This window comes from Pelodiscus sinensis, chromosome 19, assembly GCF_052426305.1.
Source record: "Pelodiscus sinensis isolate ZL-2025 chromosome 19, ASM5242630v1, whole genome shotgun sequence".
Classification (NCBI taxonomy): Eukaryota; Metazoa; Chordata; order Testudines; family Trionychidae; genus Pelodiscus; species Pelodiscus sinensis.
Genome location: NC_143070.1, coordinates 16,300,437 through 16,326,673, shown reverse-complemented (window position 1 = coordinate 16,326,673; position 26,237 = coordinate 16,300,437). Strand labels below are relative to the sequence as shown.

At 46.8% G+C, this 26,237-nt stretch overlaps 1 protein-coding gene across 1 annotated transcript in view; it reads left to right on the top strand.

Moving 5' to 3' along the window:
* LOC149522218 (C-type lectin domain family 2 member A-like) overlaps positions 1 to 25,734 on the top strand; it is a 44,823-nt gene extending 19,089 nt beyond the window's left edge. The window contains exon 6 of the mRNA XM_089770626.1: positions 21,504 to 25,734. Coding sequence (XP_089626752.1) covers positions 21,504 to 21,651 — 148 coding nt within the window. The 3' untranslated portion in view covers positions 21,652 to 25,734. The remainder of the gene's footprint in view (positions 1 to 21,503) is intronic.
* The last annotated feature ends 503 nt before the right edge of the window (positions 25,735 to 26,237 follow it).

The following is a 26,237-nucleotide window of genomic DNA, read 5'->3' as shown; positions in this document are numbered from 1 at the left end:
AAAATTGGAAAATAATGGCAACAAATTCCCACAATCAAATGGAAATGATGAAACAAGCTGTAAAAGAGTCTCTCATAGTTCAACACCAATACGGCTAATATCACCTGGTTTATTGGTCATGCGGGACAGTTCTATAGCCACAGGCACCACCCGCATCAGAAACCCGCCCTGTTCACATTCCTCTTTTTCTCTCTTAATGCATGCCCAAGGCTGCCTCTCCGGCCAACGGAGTAGGGGGGTTGGGGCCCACCCCCTCTCCAAACCCTGGCCCAGGGCCCTGAAGGCAGGGACTCACGGTCCCTCCCTAGCGGATGGGGGAAGTGCCCCAAAACACACCTGCTCACGGGCTTCACGCCCACCCTGGGCCGCCTCCTACTCTGCCCTTCCTAAGGGCCGGTTCCTGCCGCGTATCCAAGCCTCACCTCTCCTTCCTCCTTCCCTGACTCTCCGTTTCTCCCTTCCCTTTCCGCGGTGCCGGCCCCGGGTTTAAATCCCCCGCCGGCCCTGTCCCCGTACGTCATCTCCTCCGTGTCACCCAGCAATCCCCCTTCCCCTGTGATGTCATACGCCGGCGCCTCTCTAGCCCCTCCTCCTTGGGCCTCGCCCAGAGGCTCTCCTTGCCCCCCATCGTTCACTGCACCGAGCCCCGACTCGGCAGCATGGCCTGCCGTCCCGAAGGCGCGCCGGCTCTCCATCCCCCGGCGTGTCCATCCGCCGTCACCCCGGGCCCCCCGAGTGCGGGGCGGGAGCGCACCGTCACACAAGCCTTACAGGAAATTCAAGTAATGAGAGACTAAAGGACCAAGTGACAGCATATAAAGAAATAGAAAAAGAAAATCAGGCTTTAATCAAACAGGATTAGGCCCAGACAAGCAGATTGAAGGCCTTGTGGTAGAACTGAGAAAAAGCAGTAAGTACAGGTACTGGAAATCGAAATCCTTAAAACAATACTTACAAGAGTAATATCTGAAACAAGGCCAGTTTTCATTAAGAGATAAGAAAGTGTTTTAAGAAAAAGAAACTCACAGAGAATTTAACTCTACAGAGAATGGAAGGAATTGAGCAGTTGTGAAAATGCTAAAATGGTATTGGAAAAAAATTGTGGTTTCTTTGCAGCCATTCTGAAGGAAAAATGGGCCCTTTTCCAAAAGAATGTCTGTAAATAATCCAGGCAAATTTGTCTCAAATCCATACATTTGATTAAAAGAACTTTAAGAGGGTTTCTATTGGAATTTAACTACCCCAATGAATAAAAGGGAATGTAATCATCGTACAGCTATGTAGAAATAGTGTATGAAAGGTTCAGAGAGAATGTATGTGTATCTGTGTGTAAATATATATATAGTGTAAATAAGTGAGGTTTTCAAGGTCCAGTAATCTTGTTTTGTAGGTTAGTGAACTGTTTTATAGGCTTAAAACAAATTGGTTTGGTTTATTTTCAGTAAGACCATTTCAGTCCAAGTTGTTTAATGAAAGTACAGGAAAACTCTGTGAGCATAAAAGAAAGAATTACACCCTATGCAAAGTGTAATATGACTAAGTAATGTTATAAACAAAGATTGCACATTTTCCTGTGACATGCCATGTATATGGTAGAAGGGGTAAAAACTGCAAACAAATTAAAATCCTGTGAAGGCTCCAGGAGCCACAACAGGTTGTACTTTCCTTTTCAGGTTGCTGTGTGAGAGAGCAGGACTTAAAAGTAAAAACTCAAAACTGTAAATCTCTGGCAAAAGTTATTGTGTCCCTTTTTAAGACAAAGCTACAGACAGCTTTGAATCTAAAAACAAGCCAGAAAGTGTCCTGTGATGCAAATGCCCTAGCTGGCAGCACAAAGAAGCTTTGCAGGTAATAGCTAAGTTTGATCAGCAAACTACCTGAGATCAGAAAGTTCAAATTGAAGCCCTCCAGAAAGAAAGGTGGGAAAAGGGAGTCAAACCTAAAACTGAGAATCTAAAAATCTCAAGATCTAAAAACAAGCAAGAAAAAGGATTTATGTTTGCACAATGCTAAATGTGAAAACAGATAAGCAAAGATTTAAAGATGCTATTAACAAACTGATTTCAAAGATAAGTAGTCTAAAGGAATGCTATGGTCATTGGAAACACAACTCACCCTGAAAATTCTCCAGAATTGCAGTAATAATGCTTCTTGGCTATTCTCTATGCATAAACTTAACACCACAGAAACTTGCTAACTTAGTCTGCTGTACAAGAAGAAAACTGAAGTACACTTCCTGAATTTGATGATTACACAGTGGGGTAATTCACCCAAAAAAAGGGGTAGAAACCATTGAAACCTGTTTTGCCTACAAAACAAAAATATGTAACTATAGGAGTAATTGTAAGCAAAGAGAGGAATGAAAACATATTTGTAAAAGAGAAAGTATGTAAATAATAATGCGCCACCCCCAAAGGGGTAGAAGTATGCTCTTTGTTTTATCTTTCAGAAAATCAGGACAAGCTGGTACCAGCTGATCACCCTACAACACCATGGATGTATTGTTGCAACAAGAATTGTTTTATGTATTGTGTTTGTCTAATGTCTGTCTGTCTTCCTAGCTCATATACTGTGTTAAAAATTATACCGCATTAGGCAGAAAAGGTTTAATAAGCATTATGCATTTTAAGTGTATTTACAGACACCAGTATCTCAAAGGAGTAGAGGCCAAGGAATTTGAATCTTGCTAATTGGAAAAAGTGGTAAAGGTTCATTTAAAAGAAAAACTATGCATGGAGCACAAGGTTTATCTATTGATAAAAAACTTGAAGGAATAAACATAAAGCACAAAGTTAAATTACTAATTAAAAAGGATAGATATGTGAAAACATTGTGTCAAAAAAAATCAGTGTTAATTGGAATGTTTAAATCAACTTTCAGCCTGTAAGGCCAGCTGAATGCACCTGGATGTTACATACAATTGGAAGTTTAAAGCCATTGTAACCCCATCTCTGACTATAAGGGGCAGTACACTGCCAGTATTTCCCCCTCTGACAATTATGCTATTGTTATCAGGGAGTTTATGGGATTGATACTGGAGGCATTTCTTTAAACTCCCTGTGCAGCAATGTATATGATGTAACTACATTTTACACATAAGGGTTGGTCACTCATTTGGACTTCCATCTTATTGCAAAATATTGTTTATTAAAAGTGTTGTTGGATAAAGAGAATATTTGCTGAATTACAACTACAAGCTCAAATTGCTTCTCAGTATATTGCCATTAATTAATTATATAAAGTGTGACCCACTCAAGAATTGTTCTTGAGTTGTCAAAAGGGGGACAATGTGGATAAATCCCTGTAATATTATACTTTGTATTAAGATCTTGTCCTTTTAGATCTATCTTTGTTAAGTGTTCTTATAGAATCTCTGTAACATTTCTCCTATAACTTTGTATTAAGATATATAGATCTTGTAAGAAAAAAATGTCTTTTGAGCTCTCCCTTTTCCTTGATGGCCCTGTTGAAATTAATGAGGTGTGAATGGAGACTGAAAGGTGAGCACCTCCAGCAGCAGTTGCAAGGGTGGAGAAGGTCTGGGAGCCAGACCCAAGACAATACCTGCAAAGTGATCTCATTAAAGAGACTGGACATACAGATGCCTTGGGAGTCCAGCAGCAAGTGCCAGCCTCCCCCCAGTAGATGAATGTAAGTACAATGTCAGCACTGTATTTACTAAAAATCACACTTACTATTTACCTCAGCTAGAAAAGTCTCAGCTCACACTAACAGCTGAGCTGGCTGCGTTCTCTGCTAACCTTGTAATCAGATGGCAAGACTTCACTGTTAGCCTAATTAAAAGCAAAGAAGTGACAGTTTTTAGAACAGACAAACAACCAAGTAGGAAACCGGACTATTCATATTATATACACCAATGGGGACATGTTAAGGATTGCCACCGCAGAGAAACAAATTACAACCTATCACTGGTACGATATATTCTCTGGATGGTCACCAACTACCTCTGGCGTCCTATCAGTAATGTTACACCCTTTGATAGTAGTTTTAATATTAAATTGTATTTGTATAATAGCAATGTGCGGCATGTGTTTTTGGATAAAAAGAAAGTTCTCTAAATTAGAATCACAAACACATGTTGCCTCACAATACCTTCTTTTAAACAAGTTGAATAGAAAGTGACACTACGATTATACCAGATATCGTAGTGTCAAAAGGGGGAGTATGTAGGGATAACATATTAAAGTATTAAAAATGATTCCCCCAAGTGGAAGTGACTCCCCATAATTTGTTCCCCACAACTAAAAGTCTAAGCAGTATAAGTTTAAGTAGAAGAAGCATATACGTTTTTAGATTTATTCTTGTTAAAGTGTTTAGATTTAGTGTTATCAAGCTTGATAAGTGTTTAGATTTATTATTATTATTATTATTATTATTATTTGTTAAGATTGTTAAATGTTTAGATTTATAATGATTGCCCTTCTAGCATATAATTTGTTAGGAATGTAATATTAGGTCATGTTCCTTAAAACTGTTAAAAATATAATACTATTTAGCCAGAAACAGCTCCCCTCTCTGTGTCCCAGGATACGCTCAAACTTTTGCAAGTGGCTGCTTGTCAAGTCACTAACTCTGCTCTGGGAGCCAAGCCCTGTAATTGACTAAGGGCATTGTTACATAATTGACTCCCCTTCTCTTAACTCACTTAGAGAGAGTCAATTAACCCTAATTGCAAAGTGAAACATTGTAACTATAACAGTAACTAACTCAGCACTCAGAGAGAGAATGTTTTAAGAAATGCCACCCAGAAACTTTTGTGACTTTTTGTAACTAAAACTCTTGTATATGTAAAGTTAATATTATACAAAATACTGTATGTGAAACATTAATTAGGGAATGTATGGAAGAGAGAGAGAGTGCTTGGAGGATGAATGAATGGTTTTGAGAGGTGCCAGCCTGAGAATGCAGAAACAAAGGGCTAAAGAAGGCGTCAGGTGTCAGTGCAACCAAAAGGTGTCAAGTGGAGAAAACCAAGTACTGGAGGTCCACCCTATGAGATCACTGACGAGCACCTGACAGCCACCCTGGACATCAGCATGATGCAGCAATTCCCATAGACTGGCATAGGAAGAAATTCCTATAAGAACTGGACTAAAAGACTATAGAGTCAGAGTCCAAGGTTCTGCTGCCAGCCCACCAGGGGCTTTATATGCACATCTGATGAGGACTTCGCTCCCCACTGCCATCACCTGTGTACAGAATACCTGGCCAGTATTTTGACACAAGCAACTTCCAGGCTGGTAACTATAACAAATACCCAGAACCTGAATGAATGGATGAATGATTGAATGAATATATATATATATATATATAAGTGTAAAAGGGTTAAGTAGTGATAGGAATAAGTAGCTAAACAATGTTGTTTGCTTTTATCTTTTCTTTATTCTTTATTATTATCTTTACAATAAATGTGTCTTTTTGCCTTATCCCCCTCATAAGATCCTGCTTGCTTTTATTGGTACAACAGTCTGCAAGCATTGATGGGCTCCATTTGCCCTGATAGTGTTTCTCCATTGTTGCAATGTCCTGGTGAAATCGCTTGCTGTGCTCGTCGCTCACTGCTCCACAGTTTGGTGGAAAAAAATCTATATGAGAGTGCAAAAAATGTATCTTTAGTGACATGTTGCAACCAAGGCTTTTGTATGCCTTGAGGAGGTTTTCCATCAACAACCTATAGTTGTCTGCCTTGTTGTTTCCGTAAAAATTTATTGCCACTAATTGGAAGGCTTTCCATGCCGTCTTTTCCTTGCCACGCAGTGCATGGACAAATGCATCATCTCGAAGAAGTTCACGAATCTGAGGACCAACAAAGACACCTTCCTTTATCTTAGCTTCACTTAACCTAGGAAATTTTCCACAGAGGTACTTGAAAGCTGCTTGTGTTTTGTCCATGGCCTTGACAAAGTTCTTCATCAGACCCAGCTTGATGTGTAAGGGTGGTAACAAAATCTTCCTTGATTCAACAAGTGGTGGATGCTGAACACTTTTCCTCCCAGGCTCCAATGACTGTCGGAGTGGCCAATCTATCTTGATGTATTGGGAATCTCTTGCACGACTATCCCATTCACAAAGAAAACAGCAGTACTTTGTGTATCCAGTCTGCAGACCAAGCAAGAGAGCAACAACCTTCAAATCACCACAAAGCTGCCACTGATGTTGGTCATAGTTTATGTACCTCAAAAGTTGTTTCATGTTGTCATAGGTTTCCTTCATATGGATAGCATGACCAACTGGAAGTGATGGCAAAACATTGCCATTATTCAGCAAAACAGCTTTAAGACTCGTCTTCAATGAATCAATGAACAGTCTCCACTCATCTGGATCATGAACGATGTTGATGGCTGCCATCACACCATCGAGGTTGTTGCAGGCTACAAGATCACCTTCCATGAAGACGAATGGGACGAGATCCTTTTGACGGTCACGGAACATGGAAACCCTAACATTACCTGCCAGGAGATTCCACTGCTGTAGTCTGGAGCCCAACAGCTCTGCCTTACTCTTGGGTAGTTTCAAATCCCTGACAAAGTCATTCAGTTCACCTTGTGTTATGAGGTGTGGTTCAGAGGAGGAGGATGGGAGAAAATGTGGGTCCTGTGACATTGATGGTTCAGGACCAGAAGTTTCATCCTCTTCCTCTTCCTCGTTTGACTCAAGTGAGAATGATTCTGGTGCATCAGGAACCGGCAGTCCTTCTCCATGGGGTACTGGGCGTATAGCTGATGGAATGTTTGGATAATGCACAGTCCACTTTTTCTTCTTTGACACACCTTTCCCAACTGGAGGCACCATGCAGAAGAAACAATTGCTGGTATGATCTGCTGGCTCTCTCCAATCATTGGCACCGCAAAAGGCATAGATTTCCTTTTCCTGTTCAACCACTGGCAAAGATTTATTGCACAAGTGTTGCAGCATATGTGTGAGGCCCACCTCTTGTCCTGATCTCCAATTTTGCAGCCAAAATAAAGGTGATAGGCTTTCTTAACCATAGTGGTTATACTGCACTTTTGTGATGCAAAAGTCACTTCACCACAAACATAGCAGAAGTTATCTGCACTGTTCACAAAGTACGAGGCATCTCTGCTCACTTTGGCTAAACAGAAATGTGGCCACTGACAAATAAGAGAGCACAACACTGTATGATTGCCAGAGCTGATACAGGGCAATTTGTTCAGCAGAGTGATGTAAGCTTCGTTATGATTGCATCATCCATGACTTCTAGGAATAACATGATGCAATTCATATCATGTATGATGCAATACCAGCTTCAGATTGCATCATTCATTGTTTTACCTAAAAAGCAAGTACTGTCCAAACCCAGTCATAGATTTATTCATAGATCCAGTCAAAGATGTATTTTAGTCGTTTCTAGTTTAAATTGAGATCCCTTCCCTTTATAACTCACTTATCCTCCACCATTCGCAAGTCAAGGGTCATATATACTGACCCAATTGCATATCTTGAAAACTAGAGCCAATCAACAATTTTAAGCACCATTTTCATTCTCAGTGACCCAGAATTAGTAATGTTTGACTACATTTATTTCAGAAGCATTTTGGCTGTAGAGCAGTGTTACCATGTTTACCTCTACCTTGGTGATTGGCTCATCAGAGGCCATTCCTGGGAACAGGTACAACAGTTTATTGCGCTAGCCAGCCAGACTTTTGCACAATTAGGCCTCTTGCTGAACAATGCAAAATTGACCCTCATCCCTATCCAGGTCATAGAATTTGTAGGCGCAAGATTAGACACCACCTCAGGGAGAGCATACCTTCCGGGCCCCAGGTTTGATTCCATGAAGGAAATCATTTGACACCTTTGGGCTGCCCCTATGACCATGGCGAGACAGTACTTGAAACTGCTGGGCCACATGGCAGCATGTACTTACGTGGTGCAATACACCAGTTTACACCTCCAACCTCTGCAGTCCTGGTTGGCAAAGGTCTACAGGCCAGCCTGCGATCACATAGACATGGTGGTCACCATCCCCCTTCAATGTCCTATCAGCACTGGACTGGTGGACAAGGGAAAGCGATATGTGCAATGGAGTCTCATTCACCCAGCCCCTCCCGACGTCACAGCTGGGGACGGACGCCTCAGATGCTGTTTGTGGAGCCTACCTGGTAGAACTATGGACGCAAGGTATGTGGTCCGAGAGAAGGTTACATATCAATGTCAGGGAGCTGAGGGCAGTTTGGCTTGCTTGCCAAACGTTCCTCCCCTGTTTGAGGGGCAACTGTGTTTTCGTCCAGACGGACAACACAGTCACAATATACTATATCAACCATCAGGGTGGTGCTTGCTCCCTTCCTCTCCACCAGGAGGCAATGGCCCTCTGGGAGCTTTGCATTGCACACAGTATACACCTGCAGGCAACCTACTTTCCTGGAGCCTGAAATACTCTAGTGGATCGGCTCAGCAGAGCATTCTCTGCTCATGAGTTGTCTCTCAAGGGGGAGGTGGTTAGCATCCTTTTCCACAGGTGGGGAGCTCCCCTCCTGGACCTGTTCACCCTGAGGTGCAACAGGAAGTGCCCCAGGTTCTGCTTGTACCACAGGTGGGAACCGGGGTCAGTGGGGGATGCCTTAGCGATTCAGTGGCTGAAGGATCTTCTATACACTTTCCCCTCCTTCCCTTTGATTCAAGACTTGACTCGTAAGAGTATGAGGTAAAGAGCAACACTGCTCCTTATTGCCCCAGTGTGGCCCAGGCAACATTGGTACATCACTCTGCGGAGCCTTTTGGTGAAAGACCCAATTGCCCTCCCCTTGGTCCTGGACTTGCTGACACAGACCTCGGTCAGGGTCTCCTGTGTCATTCGAACCTGCAGTCCCTCTACCTCACGACCTGGAGGTCCATGGCTATGAGGAGGGGAACTCCTCTTCTCTGATCTGGTGAAGAGAATGCTGATGGAAAGCAAGAAACGCTCCGCTAGGGTGACCTAGCAGGCCAAATGGAGGAGGTTTTCAAATTGGGTCACTAAGGAAGGAGGGGACCACCGGCAGTGTTGGCCCCAATCCAGATGATTCTGGACTATCTCAATCTTAGGCAGCAGGGCTTATCTTCCTTGTCGGTCAGGGTGCACCTGGCAGCCATTGCAACCTTTCACCAAGGGGAGGGTGGGCGTTTGGTATTCACCCACTTTATTGTCAAGAGATTCCTGAAGGGGCTGGATAGGCTCTACTCCCAGGTTAAGTTGCTCATCCCCCAATGGGACCTGAACCTGGTGCTCCGGACCCTCATAGGAGACCTGTTTGTGCTGATGGCTACCTGCTTTCTTTCTCTCATCTATCTTGGAAGGTGGTATTCCTGGTGGCCATCACCTCAGCTAGAAGGGTATCGGAACTATGGGTACGTCTAGACTACAGGCTTTTGTCGACAGAAGTTTTGTCAACAGATACTGTCGACAAAGAGCGTCTAGATTACATCCAGTTCTGTCAACAAAGCAAGCTGCTTTGTCGACATGACAGTGTAGACGCAAAGGACAGTGTAGATGCAATAACGCCTTTTGTCGACAGAACTCTACCAACAAAAGGCCTTATTCCTCGTAGAATGAGGTTTACAGCCATTGACAAAACTGCTGAGTTCTGTCGACATGTCGACAGAACTCAGCGGCAGTGTAGACGCAGGTATAGTTTTGTTGGCAAAAGTCCATTTCTGTCGACAAAACCCTGTAGTCTAGACACACTCTAAGTGCCCTCTCTTCAGAGTCGCCGTGTATGGTGTTTTCAAAGGACAAGGTGACCCTATGTCCCCGTTCAGCCTTTCTACCGAAGATGGTGTCCTTGTTCCATATGTTCCAGGAAATTTTCTTGCCAGTGTTTTACCCTAAGCCACATGCAGATGGGAGGGAACAAGCATTACACATACTAGACGTTAGGAGGGCCCTTGCCTTTTATTTGGAAAGGACAAGACAATTCCGCTCTTTGTGTCTATAGCAGACAGGATGAAAGTTTGCCCGGTGTCAGCTCAATGTCTGTCCTCATGGATTACTGCCTTCATCAGGGCATGCTATGACCAAAGAGGGAAACCAGTGCCTCCTTTCACAGCCCATTCCACCAGGGCCTTGGCATCATCCATGGTATTCTTGGTGCAAGTGCTGATTCTAGACATTTGTAGGGTGGTTATGTGGTGGTTGATCTACACGTTTGCTGCCCACTATGCAATCATGCAATGGGGTAGGCAGGATGCAGCTGTGAGTGCAGCAGTGCTGCAGTCTGTTTCTCTTTAGGCTTCTGACACCACCTCTGTGGGGTGGCTCGGGAATCATCTAAGTGGAATGGACATGAGCAAGCACTCAAAGAAGAAAAGACGGTTACTTATCTCGTAACTTGTTCTTTGAGATGTGTTGCTTATGTCCATTCTGAACCTGCCCACCTCCCCTTCATCATAATGTCCAGCAAGAGGGAGCTGAAGGGGTTGGGGCCAGCAGGGGGTTATATCTGTGGCCATACCAGCACCAATCTAGGGGGCTCCCTGGCTGGCCCAACGGGTACTGCTAAGGGTAAAAAAGTTCCAGGATTCAACAACAGATATGAGTGTTAGCTATGAACATTGACAATCAAAATGGAGTCTGTGGATTGAGAAACAATTCAAAATGGAACTTAAGAGACTTTTGCCACCAAAACACCACCTTTGCACACAGCACATGGCTATGCTCATGGCACCATCAAGCTGCATCTGCACAGAATCTGCACAAGGCTCTCAAGGTTTTGCACTGGGTACGCCTTGCTTTTGCACTCAGGACCCTTAGGGTTTTCCCACCTAGGATTCTATAAAATCCAGATTCCTGAGGAGATTGGGTCAGCAGTTTCCTGTTACATCCTGGAGGAGAGTCGTTCCGTCATCTGGAGACCGTGGCGAAGGCCGGGACCGGTCCAGGGACAGACCAGACCTGACTCCACTGCCGCCCACAGGGTGCTTTGGCCCACAGCTGGGCGATTGCTCAGCTCAGTAAGCCTCAGATATCTGCTCTCACACCATCAGGATTGTGATACCACAGAGCTACGTTCTCCATCTTGCTTGCCATGGCGAAGGCCATCCACAGCACTGGGAACTGCTCTGCTCATAGTCCATGAACAATATACTGGTCTGTTGCAAAAGCAGGGACTAAAGAACTGGACTGTTCCACCACACCATCACTAACACACTGGAGTTCAGGATGCCTCAGTGTTCCTCCCTGAAGCTAACAGCAGCTAAAGGTCCTGTGCTTCAGAACCACTAGAGCCTTTGACAGACTGAGTATAGACTGTTTCGTTTACCTATTCTATCTTCTATTATATCAGTGGGTGAGGGGTTGGTTTATGTATTCAGTGTTTGTAATCCATTGTTTTAACTTACCTGTTACCTGTTGTACTTTACAATATATATATATACAGGCAGTCCCCGGGTTACGTACAAGATAGGGACTGTAGGTTTGTTCTTAAGTTGAATTTGTATGTAAGTCGGAACTGGTACATATTGTAGGGGAAACTCTAGCCAAACATTTCTCCAGAGCTCAGTTTTATTCTCCCACACCTCACTTCCCTCAGTCCTTTATTCTCAAGCTGAGGTGTCGGCTGAGAAAAGCCTCCCTGGTCTGCTGGGGGGGCGGGGGGGTGCTAGCTTCGCGTCTCCCTGGTCTGCTGGGGGGAAGCAGCTAGTGCGGGGTTGCCTCACCCCATTTGTAAGTAGGGATCTGATGTAAGTCGGATCCATGTAACCCGGGGACTGCCTGTACTGTTAAATTTGAACACTAAACATGTCTGTGCTTCATTTTGGAGCTGGGAAATCCATTGGTAATAGACACGGTAGTTTCCAGGGCAGATTATCTTCTGGGACAAAGGCATTTAACGTCAAAAGATCAGATCCCTGTAAATTTAACTTTCTAGTGTGCCTTTGCTAGTAACACGAGGTAAGTAACGGTCTTTTATGGGGCTCATGATATGAGATGGCTAGACCCCAGTTCAGCACCAGGCAAACTGGTAAGGACCAGCATTAACAGACATGAGTATGTTTGAAAAAGAGATACCATGGCTTTGTAAAGGAAAATCCTGCCTCATCAGTCGGCTAGAATTCTGTGAGGGTATAAATAAATGTGTGGACAAGGGGGATCTGGTAGATAGAGGGAACTTGGATTTCCACAAAGCCTTTGGCAAGGTGCCTCCCCAAAGGTTTTTAAGCAAAATAAAGCTATTGTGGGATAAGAAGCAAGGTCCTGTTGTGGATCGATAACTAGTTATACCACGGTGGCAATATGGGGTCCGCTGCCAGATCTGCCTTGTCTAACCTTCCTGTTCAGCTTGCTATCAGCCCTGCAGCACTGTGGAATTCCCAGAAGCAACTGGCTGCTGCTGGCATGTCTCTGTGCATAGTGTGCCCCTGGTGGAAGTGGTTCATCAGGAGGGCTTCCTCCTCTCCCAGCACTGTGCTAACAGCTCCCATTGACCGGAAACCTGCTGCTCCCCTCCCCAAAGGATGCTTGGAGACCTACCAGCAGCAGCCGGTCACTTCTGGGGACACAGAGGCCATGGCAGGCAAACAGCTTGCCTGAGCACCCTGCTGCACCGTGGCACTTTAGTGGACCAGATAGAATTGTTGCAAAGTCTAAGCATACACTGTATCCACTGGCTCACCCTTGACCACAGATACCTGAGGTAAGGCCCCCCTGGCCACAGCCTGCTCCTTGGACCCCTCCTTTACCCCAGTGCCTGGCCCAGAGCCCCCACCTGCACCAAACTCCCTCCCGGAGCCCACACCTATCACCTTTTCCTGCATCCCAACGCTGTGCACCAGCCCACACCCCACCTCCTCCATTCCTATAGTAGAAATGTGTGGCTCCTGATGACTTTCCAAAGCTCAGAGAGTGGCCCTTCTGTGAAAATTATTGCCTGGCATCAGTTAAATCAACAGAGGCCAGGAATAAATGGTCAGTTTTCATAATGGAGAAAGCTAAACAGAGGGGTCTACCATGGATCTGTACCATTCAACATATTAATGAATGATCAGGGATTGGGGGTGCACAGTGAGGTGGCAACATGTGCAGAGAACACTCCATTCCTCAAGACAGTTAAAATCAAAGCTGATTCTCTGTGTAGAGATTCCACTTCATGGGATGGCAAATGAAAGTCAACATTGGTAAATGGAAAGTGTTGCACATGGGAAAACAATCCCAACCATACATATGAAAAGCTTCAGGGGGTAGCTGAGTTAGACTGTACAGGATATACTAAAAAAACAACAAATAGTCTGGTAGCACTTTAAAGACAAAACGTGTAGATGGGATCATGAGCTTTCGTGGGCACAGCCCACTTCTTCAGATGGCAGTAGTTATATGAATATCAAAGGGAAAACTGAGCTGGTGTGTCTATAAACTATAAGCATCTAAAAATTGGATAGTTAAAAGAAGCAGATAAGGACCATTAGTTAGCAATTAGAGAGGAAGAGTACTAACACCAGATTCTACACAAAGAACCATTGGCACCTTTATTGGTTGGTTGGTTGATAATGTCCCAGCCATCCGGTATGATTCAAACCATTAGAATGAGAAGAAGAAGTTACTCACCTTCGTGCAGTAACGATGGTTCTTCGAGATGTGTCCCTGTGGGTGCACCACGTCTGGTGTCGGGCTTGCCCTGGCGCCACGAATCGGAGGCTTCCCAAAGCTGTGTTTGGCTGGACCGTGCATGCGCAAGTGCTCGAGGCCGTTTGCGCCTTTCCTCTCCGAGCACCGTCCAGCCCCCGCCTCAGTTCCTCTCACTGCCTCATCTGAAACGAGAGAAACAAACGAGATTCCGTAGCGGGGAGGAGGGCGGGTCGTGGAGCACCCATGGGGACACACCTCGAAGAACCATCGTTACTGCACAAAGGTGAGTAACTTCTTCTTCTTCAGGTAGTCCCTGTGGGTGCTCCACGTCTGGTGACTCCAGAGTAGTGGTCCGAGCTAAGGTTGCACTACGGGATCCGTGTTACGGCAGCGTTGGAGCATCGCCAAGGCTACAGCAGTGTCTGAGGTGGAGTGTTGCAGAATTGCGTAATGTTTCATGAAAGTGACATTTGACGACCAAGTAGCTGCCCGGCAGATGTCGCAAATAGGGACTCCTTTCAGGAAAGCCGTCGAGGTAGCTATTGCATGGGTGGAATGTGCTCTAGGTTGTGATGGGAGGTACTTGTTACACAGATTATAACAGGTGGTAATGCAAGCGACAATCAACTTGGAGATGCGCTTCGCAGAGAGTGGACGACCTCTAAATTGATCTGCAACAGATATAAAAAGTCGGTCTGTCTTTCGGATATCACGAGTTCTATCAATATAAAATGCGAGGGCTCCACAAGCATCCAGTTTATGCAAAAGAGCCTCTTGAGGAGAAGTTCGAGGTTTAGGACAGAAAGAAGGCAAGACGACAGGTTCGTTAATGTGGACGAGCAGACTTTTGGAAGAAAGGTCGGGTGCGACCTCAGTATCACCGAGTCCTTATTAAAGATCGTATATGGGGGAGATGCTGTAAGCTGCAATCTCACTCACTCTGTGTGCCGATGTTATAGCAATAAGAAAAACAACCTTGGTCGTAAGTAGTTGGAGAGAAGTAGTTGCAAGCGGTTCAAATGGTGGCCGTGTCAACGCATCTAGCACGAGGTCGAGGTTCCACGCAGGAGATGAAGGTCTACGTGGAGGGTTGAGATTAAGGAGGCCCTTGAGAAACCTCTTCGTAATGGGGTGGGCGAAAACTGACCAGCCATCTATCGGGGGGTGGAATGCCGTAATCACTGCTAGATGAACTTTAAGTGATGGTATGGAGATACCTGATGTGTGAAGGTGCAAAACATAGTCCAGGACAGCATGCAATGGTGAGACAGAGGGGTTTAACCCTTTAGTATCACACCAATGCGTAAAGCGAGACCACTTCGCGAGGTATGTTTTCCTCATGGAATCTTTTCTACTGTCGAGCAGAACACGTCTCACTTGATTTGAACAAAGGGTCTCCGATGTGTTGAACCATCTAACATCCACGCAGTCAGATGGAGGGTGACTAATTTCGGATGGCAAAGGGACCCGCTCTGCTGCATTAAGAGGTCCGGGAGAAGAGGGAGCCAGTAAGGCGTTCGAATTGACAGCTGTAGGAGCGTGGAGTACCAGGCTTGCCGGGGCCAGGCCGGTGCTATTAGCAAGATTTGGGCTTTGTTGAGGACAATTTTCTCCAGTACTCATGGAATTAGAGTCACAGGGGAAAACACATACAGTAGTACCATGCCCCAATGCAAAAGGAACGCGTCCCCAGGGAGTGGGTGCCAATCCCTGGTCTGGAACAATAAACCATGCATTTTGCATTGGCAGAAGTAGTGAAGAGGTCTGTGGCAGTGGAATATAGATTGGAGTACGTCCGTGCGGATCTCCCATTCGTGGTCGTGTGGGAAATATCTGCTCAGCGAGTTCGCGATGGAATTGCTCACTCCTGGCAGATACGATGCTATGATAGTAATGTCGTTGTGGTTGCACCAGGACCACAGGCGAACCGCCTCTGCACAGAGGGAGCGGGATCTGGCACCGCCCTGCCTGTTGACATTGTACATTGCAGCGATGTTGTCCATAAGGATCCTGGTAACCGCGCCCTGTATGTGAGGTTTGATATGCCTGCAGGCGTGAAAAATTGCCCTGAGCTCCAGTAAGTTGATGTGGAGCATCATTTCTGTATCGGACCACCGACCTTGGATAGTATACATGCCCATGTGCGCACCCCAGCCGGTAAGTGAGGCATCCGTTGTTATCTGCCTCGAAGGCTGAGGTTGGTGAAAGGGAATGCCTGCCAACATGTTGCTGGGCTCGGTCCACCATCGGAGGGAATTCTGAACATGGATAGGCAACGCCGCACGCTTTTGGATGCTGTGCTTGGCGGGTTTGTACACCAAGGTCAGCCACTGCTGGAGACATCGGAAATGTAATCGTGTGTGGTGGACCACGATTGGACTGCTGGCGCTTGCGCTGCGGACGCTGTCGGAATCGAGATTGTTCGGGAGCGTGCTGCTGATGTTTCTGGAATGGATAGTCATATCTCCTTTGAAATGGATAGTAGCGCCTACGCTTAAAGGGGGGGGTATACATCCCCAGCGTCCGCAGAGTGGTGCGTGAGTCCTTACCGGAATGCAGGACGTCGTCAGTTGAAGTAGCAAACAATCTCTTACGATCAAATGGGAGATCCTCGACTTTGTTCTGGAGCTCCTTTGGTGCTCCTTCTGCCATTAACCAAGAGGCTCTGCGCATGGCGATACCTGTTGCCATGGCCTGACCTGCCGTATCTGCGACATCGAGGGCGATTTGGAGCAATGTCCTACATGCAGAATATCCCTCTTGGACAATCGCCTTCAGCAGAGGTCTCTTAGTATCGGGAAGGTGCTGCATCAGCTCAGGTAATTTGGCATAATTATTGAAATTGTGGTTCGAGAGAAGGGCAGAATAAATTGCGATCCTGAGCATTAGGGTCGATGATGAATAAATCTTGCATCCAAAGATGTCAAGCTTTCTTGTGTCCTTATCTGGGAGTGAGGTTCTGAAGTGAGAAGCCTTGCTCTTATGGTGGACCGCATCCACTATTAAGGAGTTGGGCTGAGGATGATTGAAGAGAAAATCCATGTCTTTAGATGGGACAAAATATCTCTTGTCTGCTCTTTTGCTAGTAGGGGAGATCATTATGGGAGTCTGCCAGATCTCGTGCGCCACATCTAAAATTGCCAAAATCAATTGGGAGTGTGATCTTGTGTCGTTGCTGAGGAAGCAGATTTTTTAGTAGCTTATGCTGCTTCACCTGTGCTTCAGACATCTGAACCTCCTGGCTTTGTGCCACCAGCTTAAAAAGGTCCTGGAATTCCTTGAGGTCATCGGGTGGCGAGGTGTCACCTGGGGTCATAGCATCATTTGGTGCATGAGATCATTTGGTGTGAGCACACACTCGCAGGCAGGTCTGTTTCTGCATCCGAAATCTGCCCCTCCTCAGGGTCCGAATGGTTCTGCTGCGGATCCGGACTTCTTGGAGGGGGGGGCACGAGCTGGTGATTGCGGCCTCGACCCATCATGATGAGAAGGTGGACTAACAGAGCGACAGAAGCACGGTGACCTCCAATGGGAGCGAGAATGGGTGTGACAAGTTGACATATAGTAATAGGGTTTGTCATAATGCATATAGGGTGTGTCTAGACTACAGGGTTTTGTCGACAAAAGTGGACTTTTGTTGACAAAACTATACCTGCGTCCACACTGCCTTTGAGTTATTTTAACATAACGTCGACAAAACTCAGCAGTTTTGTTGATGTATGTAAACCTCATTCTACGAGGAATAACGCCTTTTATCGACAGAGTTCTGTCAATAGAAAGCATTATTGCATCTACACTGTCCTTTGCGTCCACACTGTTATGTCGACAAAGCGGCTTGCTTTGTCGACAGAACTGGATGTAGTCTAGACGCTCTTTGTCGACAGAAGCTTTGTCAACAGTATCTGTCGACAAAACTTCTGTTGACAAAACCCTGTAGTCTAGACATACCCATAGTGACGGTCCAAGTACCGTGGGGATGAGTGTCATGAAGAGATGACACTAGCATGCCTGACGTAATATGCATGGCGTGGTGAGTGCCCAGGAGAGCGCGGGCATCGCGAAGGAGAGCACGAACGAGAATCACTTAGATAGACAACAGGTTCTCTATGATGGTGATAATAGGGTGACAGACTCCTGCGGGCTCAAGTGCCTTGATCTCTGATGGAGTGAGGTGCAGGAGAACGGTGCTGCAAAGATGGTCCGGGTGAAGCTGTAGGAGAAGGCAGAGGAGAAGACGCATTCCTGCAGGATTTTGACGTTGCTTTCGTACCGGAGCAGGCAGCTCTGAACACACAGAGGCCGGTGCAGAAGGGACAGTGACTTGTGGAGCAAGGGAAGCTGCTGAGTCAGGTTGAAGATCTGCTGGTGCCAAAGCTGAGGACAGCTCCTGAGGTGGGAGGGCGGGAGCTGCAGCTGAGCGTGGTGAGGAGGACAGCAGCACAGCTGTCGGTGCTGGCAGGGCAGAGTCCTTCAAACGTCGCTCCTGTGCCGTGGCCGGTCGAGAGCGCAGTGCAGTGCCGGTCGGCTTCTTAGATCCCGATACCGGTGCAGAGCCGGTAGAGGAGCCGGACGTGCCTGGCTTGTCTCCTGCGCTTATCCGCTTTTGCGGAACGACAGGTAGGGACCTGACCGGCGAAGGTTTCTCCCTCACAGAAGGGGTACCCTTAGGGGAGGGAGCCCGCCTCCTCCCTGCATCAGCAGTGGGGTTAGTGGTGCCGGCGTCCTGAGGTACGAGCGGCTTGTCAAAGAGTATCATTTTCAGGCATCTCTCGCGGTCCTTACGGGCTCTTGAGGTTAGGTTGGCATAGTGAGTGCATTGTTGTGGCAAGTGTGCCTCTCCGAGGCACCTAATACAGGAGGCATAGCTGTCGGAAACCGGCACAGCCTCATGGCAGAGTGAGCACTTTTTAAAACCCGGAGAACCCGGCATTTTGCCGCTGGAGTGCTCTTGCCCGCACACCGCTCAGTTTGTGGTATATGTGCTACCTTCTGTTCGTAGGTATATTTATTTCTTGAATTGCCTTACTTTGCTTATCCTGTTCTCTTAGGGTATGTCTACACTACAACGTTAATTCGAACTAACGGATCCAGACTAAAAAACTAGTTCGAATTAGCATTTTGCTAATTCGAACTAGCATATCCACATTAAGTGGACCCTGAACTGGGGTTAAGGATGGCCGGAAGCAGTGCCGGCAGGGCATCAGAGGAGGACTTACAGCATGGAGATGCTGTCTCAGGCTAGCTGAGGGCTGTGCTTAAAGGGTCCCGACCCCCACCCCGGACAGACAGTTCTCAGGGGTGCCCCGCTTGCAAAGCAGTCCTGGCTTGGAGTGCCCTGAGTGCCCACACTGGGCACATCACAGCACTCGGCCATCAGACCGGCTGCACTTGCCTGCAGGCTGCCATCTGGGGAGAGGGGGCAATTGGGGGGTCTGCAGGAGAGCTTCCACCCCCAGAAGCCTGCAGAGCCAGCCCAGTCCTCCCCATCGGGGGCTCGTGCAGATCAGCTGTGCAGCAGGCCTCCCCTTTAAAATGCCACCTTCGTGCATTTCAAACAGGCAGCTCCCCATGGCATTTCCCTGGAACCCGGGATCAACTAGAAGTCCCCAGCTGACCCTGGGCTCCCCTGCCACCTCTTTGAATTGCATGGAAGTGGTCATTTCAAAGGGGCAGCCGCTGCACAGCAGATCATCTGTGTGGTGGCTGCCCCTTTGAAACTGCTGCCTCTGCACAATTCAAAGTGGCAGGGGAGCCTGGGGTCACCTGGGGACTTCCAGCTGACCCCGGGCTCCCCGCGGCATTTCCCCAGAGCCCAGGCTCAGCTACGTGTAGCGTAGCATGCTGGGGACTCTTGTGCATTTCAAAGCAGGCTTGCTATTTGCAGCCCAGAGTCAGGTCCTGCTGGCCTCGGGATCTATGCGGAGTTCTGCATTCCTCCTTTGAAATGTACAAGAGCTCCAGCAGGGGAGGAATGCAGAAGTGCCTATGGACTAGTCGACTAGTCAATTAACCGCATTTTAACATCCTTAGTACAGACTAACTCACCTACCCCTCTGAAGCTGTTGTTTTTGTTTTTCTTGTTACATACTGGCTCGGGTTTCTCTTTGAAGCTTATCTACCGATTGCCTCTTTTTCTCCCCCCCTCCCCATCTTCAGGGTTCCCACTTCTGAAGCAGTGAGCTGTGCCCACGAAAGCTCATGATCTCATCTACATGTTTTGTTAGTCTATAAAGTGCTACCAGACCATTTGTTGTTTTTTAAGGCTCACTGAGTCAGGAGTCGGGGTTTCCCTGAGACTAAGCTAGCAGGACTAGACCCAGAATCTTACTGGCCAGAGCTCCCCTTCTTATATATGTCAGTTCCCATTTGATTGTTTGGGTTTTGCAGTGTTATGCTGCAATGCTCCACCCTTAGGAGGTGTTAATCTCTGGTTTTTCCACAGTTCTGCTTTGATGGCTGTTGTCATCATTGTCTCTTATTTGTGTCGCACTCCTGGGGATCTCTGCCTGTCTCCAGGGTTTGTCAATGCTGCTAATTTAATTTAGCTTCCGACACAAGGGTTGTTTCCGCCCTTCAAGGTTCCCACTTCTTGATCACTTGGACATCTGGGATGCTTTCACACTCACACACATCCTCCACTCATATCACACAATGCAGCATTTCAGAGAAGGATTAGATAGTTACTAGAAGACACAACATAGTGTGTGCTGAAGACAAGGATACAACTTAATTTGTAAAGCCAACAGGAAGCCAGGCCTTACAGCAAACTGTGTCTAATCATGAGAGTCTGGGTGAAATGGAAACAGACAGAATTTATAAACAACTCATTATCATCAAATCATTATACCTCACACTTAATAGTCTTATAACAATACTAAAATGTACATTTTGGCTACAAAAGTAAGTTACAAAGCCAAAATGAAACACGCCAGCTAATCCTAATACACTAAGAAACTTGTTACATGCAAATTCTCATCCTGACAGTTGCCCTAATCCTCTCTCACGAGCTAAGCAGCCTCCTCGCTTGGGCCCGTTTCCCCCCCTTTCAGTCTTGGATGTTTCCAGCAGGCCCCTTAAGTGACAAGTGGGAATCATAGCCAGATACCAGGAGCCCCCCATTCACCACCCACAATGCTCTGGGTTACCTCATTGCCATTCCAGCAGAGCTCTGCTGACAGGATGCTGGTGCCTCCCCATGCCCACCCCAGGCATGTGATCAGGCGGGCGGGGGCTGGGTTAGCCTGTCTCTGGGACACGTCTTAGTTCACCCTGAGCCAGAGGCTGGAGTCTGGGGATGGGGAGATCCCAGCCTGCCCAGAGTGGGCTGAGAGGAGGCCTAGAACTAGCAGCTGGCTACTGAGCCAGCATCGAATCGTGGCGGAGGGTTTGCCTGTGGGCCGCGATCCCGCCCTGTTCCCAGGTGGGTCATGCTGGGTCCAGCTCTGGCATGAAGCTGGGTGTGAGTGGCTGGGCCACACCATGGACCCGGGGTCTGTGCTGCTGCCGTTTAGCTCCAGCCTCCCCAGCGCAGCCTGGTCTGTTGGGCACCCGGCCTGAGAGCTGATGTCAAGTGCCTGGGGAGCCCTGGCCCCAGCTCTTCTGTGCGGAGTCACTGCTGCTCCCCTGGAGCACGTGCCTGGGGCAGTTTGGGTGATGAGCAGGACCTGGAGTTAAAACATCCCTTCTGCCTAAATGCTCCAGGGAGGCCAGTTCCTCTTAGAACCTCACCTGGCCCCACTGCCCCTTCTGGAATTGTCCCCTTCATCTGGGGGCAGGGCTGGGGCCTGGTGCAGGAAGGGAGCTGAGGGGCTGTGAATGCAGCAGCTCCCTGTGCAGTGTGAGTGTCACCCCCTGTCTGTGACCAATGGGAAACACCCGGCTCCTGCCTCACACCTGCTCCCTGGCTTCTGCCCTGCAGGTTCGGGATCCGAGGAGGAGGTGACTGCGCGTATCTAGATGAGAACGGGGTTGGCAGCCTGCGATGCACCAGTGAGGGATCCTGGATCTGCAGCAAACCCGATGCATTTACAGCAGCCAAGGAGACTCCAGCGGGAGGAGGCTCGTAACAGGAGTGTTGGGCAATTAGTCCTGGGAAAACTGGACTGGTCTTTCTTCAGCATCACACCTGAGCCTTTCTAGAGTGTCAGGGGCTGCTCTGAGCCTCTTTGGGTGAAAACCACAAAAGCCATTTGCTCATTTCGTCCTCTCCCCACGGCTGCCTGTTTTCCCTGCCAGTGGAACTGCTCAGATCGGCCTTTTCCACCTAGCTCACATGAAGCAGGGAGTCAGGATCTTCTCTGAGCCAAAAGCCACAGCACCAGCCTCAGCTTTCCCTGCCCGAGAGTCTCCTACAGAAGCTTCTAACTTCAGGGTACATCTACGTTATTCTGAAATAATAATGTGAGTGTCTGCAGCACAATTCCACTTCTGACTTGTGTAAATCTCATTTCACAAGGAATAATGTCTCTTTTGAGATAGTGGAGCATCTACACTACTGCTGCTGCTATGTCAAAATAGCTTCTCCCCAGGGCCATTCAAAGTAATTACTTCCCAGTGCTTCCTGGGGCTCTAAATCAAGGTAGCGCGTCCACATTAGGACTAATTTTAAGGCTGTCCTGTAGTGTGGATGTGCTATTTCGAAATAAGCTATTTTGGAGTATTTCTTCCGGAATAGTTTATTCTGAAATAAGTGTGTAGTGTAGATATAGCCTCAGCACACTCAGTGGAGTGGCCGTAGTCTATGTGACAGTGTAACTCACCAGACAGGAGCACGCTACTGTGAGGTGCTGACCTCCAGCAGAGCAGAGCTCAGGGGAAGAGGTTAGATACTAAGCTCTCTACAAGAAGTAGCCATTACTGGGTCATATAAGGTCATATAAGGAATATAAGGTACTGGGTCACCTGGCTCAGCCTCCCAGGGACCCTGGTGGCTCTGGTCAGCACTAATAACCAGGCCATTAAAAGTCCTTTCAGTGGTGCTGCCCGACTTAGGCTGGGTTGTGACCCGCCCTATGAAAACCACTGGGCTAGTCCTGATATGTTCTGGCACCATGCTGCAGCCCAGAAGGGACCAGCAGCAGGTCCAGCTCCTAGGTACAACATTATTGGATTTTAGTAAGAACACACAGATCAATGTTGCTCACACTGTTTTGCTCCAAGTCCTGTGGAAAATGGTTCAACAGAGGTGTCTGTTGAAAGTTTGTGTACTGCTGATGCAGTTTATGGTGCTAATGTGCCTGTATGATTTTTGTATGTGATATTATGAATCTTGGCTCTGTACTTGTATCTTAAATGTTTAGTGTCTGGAAGAGAGCGGATGCATTGTCCACCTATTGTGAGGGGTGGTGTCATAGGTTGACCAGCAACTTGGTGACTAAAAGGTTAGCTATGTCTCCTGTCCCTAGCCAGGTATCTGGTCAACCAATAACAATGCAGGTAGGGATTTCAAACTGGGACAAAGGAATTTTTAACTTTTCCCTCCTTTTGTCGGTGTCTGAGTGGTTTCTTCCAGGTAACAGGGAAATGGGAGACCTTCTCTTTCTCTAAGAAAAGTCTTCTCACAATATTTAAGTAGGGCAAAGTTTAGTTAGCCCGTCAAGTTTAAAAGTATCAGAGGGGTAGCTGTGTTAGTCTGAATCTGCAAAAGCGATGATGAGTCCTGTGGCACCTTCTGTTAATCTATAAGGTTCTACAGGACTCCTTGTCACTTTTGCAGGTTTAAAAGTGTTTTTCTTCTCTCTCTCTGTTTTGTAATGAAGCTTTCTAACCCAGGGTATGTCTACACTACCCTCCTAGTTCGAACTAGGAGGGTAATGTATGCATACCGCACTTGCTAATGAAGCCCGGGATTTGAATTTCCCGGGCTTCATTAGCATAAGTGGGGAGCCGCCATTTTTAAATCCCCGCTGCTTCGAACCCCGTGCAGCGCGGCTACACGGGGCTCGAACTAGGTAGTTCGGACTAGGGTGCCTATTCTGAACTACCGGTACACCTCATTTCACGAGGAGGACCCAGAACTTCAAAGTTTTTATCAATACCTCTAATAAAAATAAGAAATTGGGTGGTGTATTTCATCCATAGCTAGGGAGTAAAAGCAGAACTCACTGACTCTGCTTTAACTGATCACTTAGATTGGTAGAAATGTCAGCTATTCTTCTCTGTACAGTCATGCATGATAGACTGACATTCTCAAATATTCCCCTCTTTTCTGGACATAACTCAGATACAGCAATCAACATACACTTTTTTAAAAACTTGCCTTCTGTGAAGCATTTCCCAGCAGCAGCAATTTCCTTAGAAATTTGAAAGCTTACTTTAGTAGATGTCTCATTCTCAGTGCTCACTTTCTTGAAAAATTGCCGTTCTCCACTAAGGTTTTCTGCTAAACTGGCTGCTTTAATTTTTTTTTCTTTTGGGTTCAATTTGGCAAGAATGGGATTTTTAGTTTCAAAGTGCTGCTGAAGGTTGTATTCCTTCAGAACGGCTAACGTTTTGCGACACACAAGGCACGGTATTTTGTCTTTGGAAACAGTACGAAAGTATTTATTCATCCATTCAGTGTTGAAAACTCTGCGCTCCGATTCTGTTTTTCTTTTTTTTCTTTTCACTCATGGTATCCATTAAAAAGCTCAAGATTTTGTTGAATACATTCACACAGAAGGGAAAGACTCACAGTCACACACAAAGAGAAGAAATATCTCACAGCGCATGGCACAATAGCAAGGCACATATGTGAGATGAATGAACAACGTACGAGTAGGGCTTCCACACGTGCTTCATGCGTACATACCCGTTAGCGTAGCACTTGTAGAAGCTATTTTATGTTTAGCTAGAAGCCATCTTGTATATCAGAAACCATTTCAGCTTTTCTCTCAAGCACGTAGACCAGAGTGAACTTTCTGTCACCCCGTGAGAAGAGGCCTACAGGATGGGCTATTAGTATGTGTTAATTGGGCTGGTTGGGACAGGAGATGTACTCCCTCGTACCTGTCCGCCATCTTGTTGATAAGGCTTTGTTTTTCCAAATTTAATTGAGGATTTCTGTAATTGGATGCCCTGACGTCAGACTGTTTGGCTAAGGGTATAAAGATACTAGGATTGATTGTATTAGCAGCCTTACTGGGCCCGGCTTTGCTGAGACCACGTTTGGCTCACTTTGCTTTTATTGGCCAATAAAACTGTCTGTTTAGCCGCGTAAACTGAGTGAGGCGTTTGCTTCGACAATTTGGAGGTCCCACTGAGATTCCTAACGCGCCACTTGCCTGTATGGACAGACCGGCACTCCACTTCCAAACCTCTCAGAGCGCTCGATAGAAGGTAAGGAGATACCTGTTACGAAATCTCCTAGTGAGGGCTTGGGATTTGGAGTGACGGCCGGCCATCGGGGTAAGGGGAGCTACGGAATTCAATTTTGTGGAGCGGCTAACATTTTTGTCTGTCTGTGTCTGTCTTTGTCTATTAGGCCTGTCTTATGTGTCACAGTTCCAAAAGGGCACACCGGTGTCTCTAGTGAGGCAGCCATGCGCTGGACCCTCTGTGTTCGGATGCTAAAAGCTGGTGTGGTGCCATTACTCTCTCTCGGCACACGGAACTGTGGAGAAGCTTTGTCGTCTCTCTCTGTTATTTGTGGGCGTAGTACTGACCTCTGAGGCTAACCCCAGGCCATAGTGCCCCATTCCGCCAGGCTGTCTCCAGGCGCCAGGTGGTGTTCTGCCGGGCTGGGGCAGGTGCCGGAAACCCCTGCGAGCCAGGTGGACCTTGAGTCCAGTGCTTCGCAACAAAAAGGGGGGGGGACCAGTGCGAGCAGGTAAATTCTTGATTCGGTGACTCGCAGAGCGAGCAGGCGGATTCTGATTCGGTGACTTGCAAAAGAAGATGTAAGCAGGTGGACTTTTAGTTCAGTGCCTTACAGAATTAAGCATGCGCAGAAAATGGGGGTAGGTCAGTCTACAGGAATTCCAGTGCCTTTATGATAAGAGCCTTCTGGTATAGGATCCTAATGAAGTCTGATATTAAGTGCCGGATGTCTTAGGGCAGCGCCACTTAATAGAAACACCCATGAGAATTGAACAATAAAGAAAGATGCATCTAAATGTGGAAACTGTAGGAAAAATGTGAAAAAGGAGAAAAAAAAATGTGTGTGAAAAATGAGTATGAATGTAATGAGTGAAGAATGAATGCCGCTGCATAGGTCTGAGACTTGAGCTGATCCTAGCTGCACCAGGGCTCTCCCACGAGGGAGCTCTGAACGCAAGGAGGGGGGGGGGTCAGCTGAACCTCGAGACTCAGCAGATATGTGAGGGAGTGACGACACCCCTTATTTCATGAGCTGCTAAGGTCTGACACTCTAGACCCGGCAGACTCTTTCTTTGGAGTGTGTAAAGTTAGTTTAAGTGGGGGTTAGTCTAAACACCCCCCATACTGCCAGAAGGCACCCCTGTATACTACTTGTACATGCATAATGGTCCAAGGACCTGTAAGCATTTAACAAATTGGAAAAGAGGAAAAATTAAAGCTACGAGGGATGAAAGTAAAGCTCAGAAAAGCAAAAATCCACCCTGCAGTAAGATAGGTAACTTAAAAGTTGCTCCAGCACCTCTGTGCCAAAATAATGCACAAGAAGTGGAAAAAAAAAGAAAATAAAATTCTCAGT